This window comes from Conger conger, chromosome 5 (assembly GCF_963514075.1).
Source record: "Conger conger chromosome 5, fConCon1.1, whole genome shotgun sequence".
Taxonomy (NCBI): Eukaryota; Metazoa; Chordata; class Actinopteri; order Anguilliformes; family Congridae; genus Conger; species Conger conger.
In genome coordinates, this window is record NC_083764.1 from 6,451,654 (window position 1) to 6,463,808 (window position 12,155).

The window sequence follows — 12,155 nt, forward strand, 5'->3', positions numbered from 1 at the left end:
GGGTGAGAGTGTTCCCGTACAGTAGCCCCATTCCTCGCTTTGAACTCACACTATCCAAGCCCCTACACGGGAAAGAGAGGAAATGTGTAAAAACCTCCCGACCCCCGGCACTCAATCCCATTCGGGAACGCCGGGAAGTGACGGCATTCCGGTGCGGTTTGTGGAAAACTCAGGAGCGCTGGACGGACCACAGCTGAGTAGACTCTGAGGTCCGATGCGACGGAACTGCCGGCCATTGTTTTCACCGAACACTCCCTCTCCCCCAAACACGGATGATGTCATCACCCCTGCTTAAACCCCGCCCCTCTCCGGACCCCCCCGGTCTTGTGGTGGAGCTGTCCACCTGCGAGGGGGGTGGGAGGGCGGGGGTGGGAGGGCAGGGGGGGTGGATTGGGAGGAGACACTCGACCCAGAGGTCAGGGTGACACACGGCTGGGACAACGACCATGGCGGTGATAATTAAAAGCCTGGCTCGTTAACCGACCCCCCCAACCCCCCACCAACCGAACAACAACCCCTCCCACCTACCCCCACCCCACCACCCCCCACCCCCCACGAAAAACCAGCTCTGTTCATTTGGCTCCTAGGATTGGCAGGGAGGTAAACCGGCTCCGGAAACAACACAAACCCAGTTAACACAAAACATTCTCACAACGTTGCTGCCATGTAGTGGGGGTTATAACATAACACATAACATTGAGAAAACACTCCAGTAACGTTGTGAGAACATTGGGCGTTAGCTGTCAGCGACAGGGAGCGTGGAGGCCGGTTCTCAGTCTGTTTGACCGGGTACTTAGAGCGCACCAGCACACAGGCTCACACGAGCCCGGCGGACTGCATTCAGCCGAAAAATCCCCCCACGGTCCCTCTTCAGCACCTGTCCCTCCTGCCCCAGGACAGGGAGCAGCTCGAGTCCCAACCGCTCCGAAATGAGACCGGGCGACCGCAACCGTGCAGCATAAATAACGTTCAGCCAGCGCGGCCTTCTGATAAACGCCCGTCAGGGTTATTTCCGCGCCCGTCAGGCCGGACCAGCTGCTGTGCCTCAGAGTGCAGGCCTGTCACTTCCCGGTACCTGTCTAAAGTGCTGTTTCACATCACCGCAGTAACGAGGCATTCCTGGGAATAAATCCTCACTCCCTCGCAGGTGTGGAGAGAAAAGAAATACTACAAACCATGGATCGCCGTCTTCTACCCCAGGGGTAAGGCAACGCAACCTGGCACCTGTAACAAAAAAACTCTGCTTCTGTCCAAGTTTCCGTTTTTTGATAATCAGCCGAGACTGGTCGCAGTGTTAAGAGTCTTAAAATGAACCCTTTGAAGAGTAGTTTTGGAATGTTTTTTTCAACATTCCAAGTCGGTGTTCTAGAACTCCATTGTGTTACCAGTAGTGATTGTGACATCAGCATTAGAATGCTCAGTTCAGAACGTTCTAATCGCGTATTTGTGACCTCACACCTTAAAAGGTTAAGATTCTGAATGGGGAATGCCTCCAGCACGCGGTGACCCTATTTTCATTCATTAAGCCTGATAATTAATCCAATTATGTGGTCACAAGTTAGGAGGGAAAAAAACACCCCAAAACATCTCTGGCACTCCAGGACCAGGGTTGCTATTCCTGCTACACCCAATGTATGTCTAAACGACATACATTGCTGTAAATAATTCCGTTGACAATGTCCTGATAACAGGCATAGAGCAAGTTCTGAGGCAAATTGCAGTCAATGGGCCACTTTTTTTCCATCTTCTTCTAAAATAAGAGCTACTGTAAGACTGCTTCCAGGATGGACTAAACACCCAAGTGTAAAACAGGAAGGGATCTAGGCTAGTAACCCTGAGGTTTCAGGTTCGAATCCTAGGCATGGCACAGCAATTGTACCCTTGAGCAAGACATTCAACCCGAACTGCTCCAGTAAATATGCAGCCGTATAAAATGCATTGGATGTAAATAATGTAAAGAATGAAAGTTGCTTAAGAGCATCTGCCAGATGTCTTAAATGTAAATGTTTAATGAACAGAAATGACCACACATTAGACATGCTGGAACTGCTGCTTCAAAGCTGTCCTGGGCTTTGACTCCATGTTCTAATAATCACACATTTTAACAGCCCTCCAAGCGGAACATTTAAGGTCCTAAGGTCAATGTTTTGTTGAAACAATAATAATAATAAAATGAAAACATGTTTCTGGCTTTTGTCTGGAGACAAAACATGTGACACACAATTGTGGGACATGACGTTGTTATTCAGCAGTTAGTTATTAACTTTGAAAACCAACGCCCAAGTGAAAAATACCACAAAACTAATTTCCTCCAAACTACATCTATATCCTCCTAAAAGCCACAGAGCTGCTCAGTGTTCGGTGAATAAGGTCAAACACATTTGAGATCGGTAGCAGGTCACTCGGTCTTCATAAAAATGCAGATAAAGTTAGATGTTTTTCACATCAATAAGAGATATTCTTTTAATATCTGACAGTTACGACATACTTTGCAGAATGTTTAGAAAATTAGTCATAGTGTACAAGCCAGAAGCACTAGTGTCATCCTTCGACATAATGACATACGTTATATGCAGTCTGAAGGATGAAAGTAGCTGTAGGTCTTGCCCTTGCTGTGATTTGCATAAACCCGGAGCAGGGAATTCTGGGAGAAGACGTGTCAGAGTTCAAAGCCGCCCCCTCCCACCCCCCCCCCCCCCCCTCCTCCGCCTTGAACGTCCCGGCGTTATGAGCGTGTAGACTCACCCCGGGCCCCTGGGAGATGAAAGGGCCATGCGGGGCAGTTAAACGGGCCCCATGTGGGGGTGGGGGGGGGGGGGGGGGGGGGCACAACAGCCTCCGGGACCCGGGCGAATGAAAAAGCGACTCCCGCAGAATCCAGGAAACCACTTGCACAGGAAGTGCTTCCTCCCCCCCTCCCTGTACCCCCCCCCAACCCCTGTACCCCCTGCCCAAAGCGGAGATGAGAGCAGGGCCCTGCGGTGTGTGATTATCCTACAAGGGATCAACTCATCGGTGTGGTCACTCGAGCACTCAGAACCGTACTTCCCTCTTGGGCCTTTCAGCGCACTTGGTCCCTGGTTCTGATCTGCACTTTGTTGGACGTCACTCTGGATAAGAGCATCGGTCAAATGACTATTGTAATGCAATGTTACGAAACCGATCGACCCAGGGTGATAACAGCCTGACCCCCCCCCCCCCCCCCTCCATACAGGAAGTGACACGACTTCCCTCGCACCCCCTTCCTGCTCTCGAAGGCCGCTGTTATCAGTGTGAGTCACAGGGCAGAAACGCACTCGTTCCTGGGATATTTTCACCACGTGTCACTCTTCCCAGCGCTGATGGGCGTGGCAGCTCTAGTGTGTGTGTGTGTGTGTGTGTGTGTGTGTGTGAGTGTGTGTGTGTGTGTGAGTGTGACCCATAACATGAAACATCTGCAGCTTCCTGTGAACGCAGTGGAGCTCAGTGTAACTCAGTGGAGCTCAGTGTAATTCAGTGGAGCTCAGTGTAACTCAGTGGAGCTCAGTGTAACTCAGTGGAGCTCAGTGTAACGCAGTGGAGCTCAGTGTAACTCAGTGGAGCCCAGTGTAACGCAGTGGAGCTCAGTGTAATTCAGTGGAGCTCAGTGTAACTCAGTGGAGCTCAGTGTAACGCAGCGGAGCTCAGTGTAGGCATGAACCCCTCCCATGGTTTTATATCCGCTCCCTGACCGCATCATCGTAGGCTAACATGCATATTACCTCAACACGCAACGTAACTGCCCTAATCTGCATCCTCTATAGGCCTCTATACGCCTCTATACGCCTTTATAGGCCTCTATACGCCTCTATACGCCTCTATACGCCTCTATACGCCTCTATACATCTCTATACGCCTCTATAGGCCTCTATACCGACCAGGAGCTCGAAGACAAACCATCATCTCTGCAGTCACCAGTCAAACACCCTTCCACTAGTTTACCCTGCCACCCGAAATTCCCAGTCGATGCACCGCGGTCAGACAGCGCTGATCCGGAGCCGGTGTGCCAGCCGCCCTATCAGAGCCCCTTCCTGTTGCCCCGCCCCCACACGGCACCGGGGCACCAAACCCGAGGACACCACCTCTGAGGAAACTGGAGTCGCAGATACAGACGAGCTCTGGCCCCTTTCATCTCTCCCCCCGACTCCCTACAGCCTCCCGGCTCTTTGTAACAGAGCGATACTCCGTGCCCTGGGATCCCTCCCGACGCACAGCGTCCATACATCACCTCGGCTGTGAAATGCGCTTTCCTGTGCGCGTCTCTTTCAGACGGAACGTTTGCCACTGTGGCTTATTAACGCTGTGAAAGAGCAGTCGGCTTTCTAGGGTTCCACTGGCGATTGTTACATCAGCATTACAATGTTCACATTCTCGGCATTGAGTTAACTCTCTGAGGAGTGGCTTATTTGTTTTTGGGAATGTTCTGTCAAGGTTCCCAGTCCATGTCCTAGAACTCCATAGTTGATTACCTGACGGTAGTGATTGTGACATCAGCATTAGCGTGTTCGGATAGGAAAGTTCTAATCGCGCATCTGTGACCTCACACCATAAACGGTTAATACGGTAAATCGAGGAAAGGAAACGAACGCACGCCTACACAAGAAGTCAAGGAATTCCAAGATTTGCCTCGGAATTCCCAGGGAGTAAAGTTTAAGAAAAAGGGTGTGGATCATCTCGGGGTGGGGGGGGGGGTGAGGTAGTGACAGGGCAGGGGGGGGGGCGGGGGGGTGGGTGTGGACAGGAGGTGATGCAGTCGAGACCACGGACAGCACAGACCGCACGGATTCCCCTAATGAAAACCACGCCAGGCCGACACAAATCAAAGCCAGATTTTACACCACTCAAACCGCAGAACCCCCCCCCCCACCCACGGTGAAACCGCACGGACCAAAGCCAAGGGGTCAGCTTCACAAAGTCAGGAAAACATTTTCATAAAGCGCCCGCCTTTTATCGCATCTCGCCAGCCCCCTTTGAAACGTATTTTTGTTGCAACCTGAACAAACATCAATCAAATATTCACCGGGGCCTGTGGCGATGTAAATGCCAAGTATGTGTCTAATGAGATACAGGGTGATAAAACGCAAATAAACCCGCACATATATCCCATCTACATTTGCCATATATATCACACTTATTGCATGAAAATGTTGTATGCTTTTCCCTTGGACTGCTCGTGACCCTTGGCGTGCTGTATAGTCTTCCATATAGACGATATGTCTTGTTTAAATCACGCGTATATCATTTTGACTACGGCGAATGGCCCTCGTCCTGAAATGACCTCGTCTTTACAGACTGGGCCAGTTTTAACCCAGAGACAGAAAGAGTGAGATAACCTCACACTAAACAACCGCCCGAATCACAGCACCCGTTATCTGCAGATTAACCAGGTCCAGTTCTTTTATCAAACAGCAATTTGAAATATTTGAATGCAGAAATAAACACTAATAAATCACTACCCGATTCTTAGTCCATTTTTGGCTGAATCACACTGCAAAAAAAGTCTTAACAAGTGCCTAGTAACAAGAATTTGGAGCAAATTTTTTCTCTGAAGTAGAAAATAGTTGATTGTTTTACGTTATCGTTTGCTTGCTCAAGTGCAATGTTCTTACCCAATTGGCAAGACTTGAAATGAGTCAAACGGTCTTACCTCATTGGCAATATGTTTGTCTTATTTAGCAAAAAAAGTAAAATAAATAGGATTTTGTGCTTGCTTCACACACGCACACACACGGATTAAACTTAATCCTGGACTAAATCATTTTTTCTATGCAGAATCTCCAATCAAAATCAAATTTAGTCAAGGACTAGGCATGATCTGTGTCTGTGAAGCTGGCCCTTTAAGAAGGAGGGCGGAGTCACTCACCGTCCCGACCAATGGGTAGATGAACCCCGCCCCTATGCTGGCGCGCACGTCCCGGATTGGCAGGATGAAGCCGGTGGGCACGCCTTTCTTGTCCGGCATGTGAGAGAGGGACAGGTGAGTCTTCGCCATGCAGATGGGCAGAGACGCAAACCCCTGGGACAGGCACAGGTAAAGGTACAGGTCAGACACGGGCACATGCAACAGGTGAGAATAGACCCTTCATGGGTAACACAAAAGTGGGCCTGTATTCAAGCCAACAGTCTTACAATCTGTAAGAGAGTCTTACAGATCCTTTAACTTAGCCTTACAAGTAAAGTGGAGTTTGCCAAGTTGGCTTTAGTGATCGCTAAACTTGTATTAGCGGAGAGAAAAATAAGAAAAAGCCATCAAGCTAGCACTTTGAGGAGTAGCCTCTTTTTTTTGTTTTATGTTCGGTCACAGTTCCAGGTCAGTGTTCCAGAACCCCGTAGCTTTACCCGGACAGCAGTGATTGTGACATCAGCATTAGAATGTTCGGTTAAGAATGTTCCAGTCACATATTAGTGATGTCACGCCTTAAGGTGGTAAGGGCAGATATTGGCTGGATGTCCTAGCTCCGGAAATGGGCGGCCTGTCTCTCACCTGCTCAGTGAAATAGGCGATCTTGCTTTCGGCCTCGGGGGACAGTTCGATGTCGTCCGCGCCGTAGACTTTCTGCGCGATGGTCCGTATCTTCTCCACAATGGGCATCTGCAGGGGAAATAAGTCCGTCATTTTCAGACAACAAGAGCGTCTTTTACTCCCCAGTGTTTCAGCACAGCAACACAAGGCGCCTTCAAATATCCTCTATGATGAGATGGAAAAAGACTTGGACAAATGTGATCACATCTCAAATGAAAAATATTTCCATTTGTCATCATTCATTCATTCATTCATTCAAAGAGCACATTGTCAGGTGACAATGGTTAGTGTTTTCAGACCATTCTTATGTATGACCCAAATTTTACATAACCACACGAAGCGTAGAACATTAACTGAGTTGTTTGGTCCCAACTCGAGTGAATGGCCTGAGTCTAGTGTATAATTTGGCAGTTGTGTGTAAATATCAGTTCAAGCTTTTGTTCTGTGATGACATAACAATTCCACACACCACAGCTGCAAAGACTGCACAAGCCAGAGAGCACTTTTACAGTCAGCGCCTTTGTGCTGTAAACATTTTACAAACAGACAACTGTAAGTGTCTGGAAACCACTTCATCGTATGTGTAAACCACGACAAATACCAGGTTTTTATTACTATTAATGGTTAGGACACACGCAATGATAACGGCCTAACCGCGGCCTTTTGTGGCGAACGAGGCGGTCGTCTTTGGCAGAGAACTGCCGTGAGATGCTGTCATCCTCGGTCACGTAATAATGACGATAAAATTGGGAGATAAAAACTTTCATTTAACAGTGCCAAACAAAGGGATCTTGTTTTTCCTCTATCTCGCACTTTTAGGCGGCTGCGAGTTGTATGTCTGCACAGCAAAACCACGAAAGTATAAGTCTTAACAAGCATCTTAGTCTTATATTTAGACTTAAAATCTTTCTATTACTTATTTGCTAAATGAGAGAGGAAACATCTGCCAATGAGGTGAGAAAGTTGGACTCATTTCAAGATTCGCCAATGGGGTCAGAGGACTTAACTTTTTAAGCAAACGGTAACTTAAAACTAAGCTAATACTTTCTATTACAGAGATTTAAGAAAAAGATCTCAAGTCTTATGATAAGACTAAAAAAGCTTGTTAAGACAGTTTTGCAGTCTGTGTTGGGGTGGGGCGGGGGGTGGGGGGGGGATATCTGAGGACAGAACGGAGCGAGAAAAAAAAAGCTAAACGTTAATCCAATAAGGTTGCAGAGGAGGGCTGGCAGGGTGGTGCAGCCCAAAAGCTCCCCGAAGCCCCGCTAATGGGATCAGGTAATGAAAGTCACAACTCACAAGCCGCCTAACTCGAACCAGCTGATGTTTCTCCCCCCCCCCCACCCCCCTCCCCTTCCAGAACCGTCACCATGGCATGACCGGAGCAGATCGACGCGTTTCGCCCGTTTCCGGATCGTTAATCTCGGCGAGGGTTTTCGGGAACCTCGCGCCGACCACGCCCGGGTTTCCAGACCGTCGACTGTTGCTTGGGCGAGCGTCTGCATCTTCTCAAACGCGCAGAGTGCAAACATCAAAGAGTCACAGTGACTGACAGTCAGCGTTCGTGACACGGATTATGTTGTTGTTCGCCGGCGACACGCAACTGGAGAAACAAGAATTCTCGCCGACAAGGGCCTTCTTCAGCCGAGCGCTGCCAGTCGGACCTGTGCCCGACTGGCTTAATTGTTGTGGATTCAAATACTTTTTCTGCGCTCGACTGATCTTGCCTGACGCAATTCAGCCAACCAAGAGGGTCTGTAACTTGTTGAGAGTATTCCAACACACCAAACAAGTTCAGTGAAGTGTAGAAAAAGTATTTTAATCCAAACCCGATTACGTATCTGATCCAGCAAGGCCTTTAAACTCCACGTTGCTCCAGGGGGGGGGGATTGTCCCCTGCATAGTCTAATTATTATTATATAATCATTAAAATATGATCGTAATTGTGCAAGGGAAAACAATGAGAAAGCATTACTAGAGAGGAGCTTGCCCAAACACCGTCCGCCGGTGCACAGCGACTCCCCTCTTCACACCTCTCCTTGGAACATACCCCAAATATTTCAGCCCTCCGATAATTCGGACCCCTCCGGCCGGGGGCTAATTGCTTCCCGGCTGCAAGATGCCTTCCTAGGTTATTTTTAGGGTACTTATGAAGCGGAGACTCCAGCCCTTTGCTGTACACATGCACCGTCTGCAGAATCGCAGAGGAAGTCGTGAAACGGCCTGACAGCAAGCAGGGCGAGGCTTGAGTAGTCAACACTGCCAGACCTCAGAATTAGGGTTCTAACTGACATTTTTGACTGAAGGAGTTTGGGTCATAAATATGTTATTTACAGGGCAATTTGTACATTTAGAGTACTTCAGGCTGTCCGGAAACCACTTTTTGATCTTTAAAGAACTGCCCCGCATTTCAGTTTTTGCTCCGTTAGGACGTGGAAAGCTATGAAGCTCAAAACTACTCAGAACGCAGATAGAAGCTTTATAATTTCAAGGTCAAGATTGGGTATATGAGGAGACCAAAGAACAGTGATGGAACACTGACAAAATGCACGGCCAATCGGACTGAACCAGGCATTGTGACATCACCAAACAGTGCCAGTACTACTCCACTGAAAACACACCTACATAAAAAAAAAAAAAAAAAAAGTGTTTATGTGATTGAGGGAAAATTCCAAATCTACTGTACCAGACCTTGTACTCCGACTGCGAGCGGCTTGTTACGACGAGATGTCGGTCGTAATGAGGTGTCCTGTACGGTCTCATAACACGCTCGCATCAACTGCCTTCACACCGGGGCGTTAAACGCGCCCCGCAGAGCAATTTCCACAGTTGCAATCTTCAGCGTAAACACAAGTTCAGCCTTCGGAGAGGGCATTCCGGAAGGGATACGGGACGAGGCACCGAGGAGCCCCTGTGCCGGAGAGATACGCACGGTAAAGAGCGGATTTGCAGTGCCAGCGGGGAGATAACTGCATCTGGCAGCAGGGCTAGCCGTTCTTCGCCAGATTACCGCACGTTATGGGGATGTGTTTTTTTTGGGGGAAAAGCCACGTTGTCAGCCAATCAAATACCTCACCCTGAATTAGCAACAGTTCAAGATTTTACGAAGAATCTACTGCAGATTGAGCTCAGGCAATAGAATCACCGAATTACATTGAATTAATCGGGGGCAGCTAATGAATGGGACTGGGGCTACAACTTGTGAGCCAGTACGGACTGTTTGGGAGTAGGGGGACTTCTGCAGAAGGAATAAAGACAACAAACGTTCACGTGAAAGCTTAACGGACTCTCGCGCGGTTGACGTAAGCAGGAAAGGGGCATCTCTGGGCATCGTTCCAGAACATTCCACACATGCTGGATCGGGCTCAGATCTGGTGACAGTGAAGGCATGGGAACAGCGCCGTAGGACTCGGACCATCGGTCCCCGGACCTCTGCGTACTGTCAGTCTGCGATCTACCCACAGTGTGCGGGTACAGAGCACAGAGAGGAAGAGAGGTGAGGAGACTGGAGACAGACCGGTCGCAGAGGAGAGGGAGAGCGTGCGGGAGAGAAAAATATGAGGAGAGAGAGAAAGAGAGATATATAACAGGCACAAAGGAGTGGAGAGAAAGAGAGATGGGAGAGAGAGAGAGACAGACAACAGTCATGAGGGAGGAGAGGGAGAGAGAGCAAGAGAGAAAGAGACATGAGGAGAGAGACAACAGACACAACAGAGAGAGGGAGAAAGAGAGAGAAAGAGATGGAGCAGGGCAGCTGAACCCTGTCCCAATGCAGGGTTCAGGGCCTCGCTCAAGGCCCCAACAGCTGCGCGGGTCGTATCGTGGCTACACCGGGGCTTGAACCGCCGACCTCCCGGGTCCCAGGCGTGCATCTGGAGCCCCTCGGCTACAGGCCGCCCCCGCTGCGGTTTGATGGTCCCCGCGGCAGCGCTCACCTGCAGGTCGTACAGGAAGCGGAAGTGGCCCCTCTCCTGAAGCGTGGCGTCTCGGACGGCCTTGGCCAGCTCCACCGACCCCCTGCCCCCCTGCGCCCAGTGGTGGCACGCCACCGCGTCCCGTGCCCCGCAGTCCTTAGCGACCCGACACACCAGGTCCACCTCGGCCTCCGTGTCCGTCCTGCCAGCGGGGAAAACGAGAGACAGCGTTTTATTATCTCCCAGAAAGACACGGCTTCAACCCTTTCAGTGCCCAGCCCAATGTGAAGCGCTCCACACAAATCCCACGGGGTTTCGGCTGTGGTTGAGAAATTTTAGCAGGGTTTTAATAGGGGCTCCAAGCAATCGTATAGCAGTCATTTTGCCCGGTTGAAAAGGTATATGGTTGAGAGTGCTATATGGAATTTTACGGTAGTATGCCAGCCATATGGCACTCTTGGGACTTAAAGGGTTAAAAAAACATGCAACACAACAGACATCCCGGTAACGCGAAAGCAGACTTGTATCATGAAATTATTTTCCAGGCCATATCAACCATCCCCTAATTGGTGCCAATGCAACCTGATTTAAAATGGGCCGGATTCTGAGAGGCAGATTAAGTGTAGTCGTCCTGGACTAAATTGAGTTTTGTTCGGAAAATCTCTTTTCAAAACTGACTGTAGTCCAGGACTAGGCTTAATCACTGGCCCTGTGTGTTTTAATGTCGTTTTAACTCACCATGAACACCATGAACACCAATTAACTGATAAGACTGATGAAATTATTTGGCGGCCTGTAGCGTAGCGGTTAAGGTAAATGACTGGGACACGCAAGGCCGGTGGTTCTAATCCCGGTGTAGCCACAATAAGACCCGCACAGCCGTTGGGCCCTTGAGCAAGGCCCTTAAACCCTGCATTGCTCCAGGGGAGGATTGTCTCCTGCTTAGTCTAATCAACTGTACGTCGCTCTGGATAAGAGCGTCTGCCAAATGCCAATAATGTAATGTGATGTGACGTAATAAGGTTTTTGCGGTGTGACGGACGTCTCCGGGAGACTAACAGCAGGAAGCCCGCGCGATGCGGGGTCCTTACTTAAACACGTTCAGCGCCACCACCACTGGGACCCCGAACAGCCCGGCGATCTCGATCTGCTTCTTCAGGTTGCTGCAGCCGTCTTCCACCAACCCGAGGTTCTGTAAACAAGAAGAAGAACGATAAGGCAATGTATAAAAGACAAATAGCGTCATGTCAGATCGGTTCTTCCATCACTTCAATCTGTATCAGGGCATCGATTTCGTCGAAACGTTGGTCAATAAAACCCGGCAAAGGAGAATGCCTCAGCGTTCGTCTTTCTTGCGGTTTAACGTTTATGTTCCTCTGGTCTGCCGGACCCCTGACATTTCTGCCCGTGCTCCACTCAGTATACATTTGAGAACGATGATTTGGGGGTGGAAGGTGAGGAAGGTTGGGCTCGGCCTGCGGGAGAGGCTGCCTCCAGACGCGATCGCTCGTAACCGGCTTACATAACCGCAGGGCTGCGGGCTCCTCTCATATGACAGGAGGAGCTGTAATTACATTAGAGGAGCCGGGCTGGGCGCAGTCAGCCTGCAGCGCAAACACGTCCGTCTTAACAAGCTTCTCAGCCTTGTAATAAGACTTAAGATCTTATTTTTTGATCTCAGGCGGAAAGTTACATTTTCG

At 49.5% G+C, this 12,155-nt stretch overlaps 1 protein-coding gene across 1 annotated transcript in view; it reads right to left on the bottom strand.

Moving 5' to 3' along the window:
- The window catches only part of mthfd1l (methylenetetrahydrofolate dehydrogenase (NADP+ dependent) 1 like), a 56,784-nt gene that overhangs the window by 12,914 nt on the left and 31,715 nt on the right, over positions 1-12,155 (bottom strand). Inside the window, exons 13-16 of the mRNA XM_061241584.1 lie at positions 11,547-11,647; positions 10,477-10,657; positions 6,503-6,610; positions 5,882-6,034 (exon numbers count right to left, since the gene is read on the bottom strand). Of these exons, the coding sequence (XP_061097568.1) occupies positions 5,882-6,034; positions 6,503-6,610; positions 10,477-10,657; positions 11,547-11,647 (543 nt within the window). The remainder of the gene's footprint in view (positions 1-5,881; positions 6,035-6,502; positions 6,611-10,476; positions 10,658-11,546; positions 11,648-12,155) is intronic.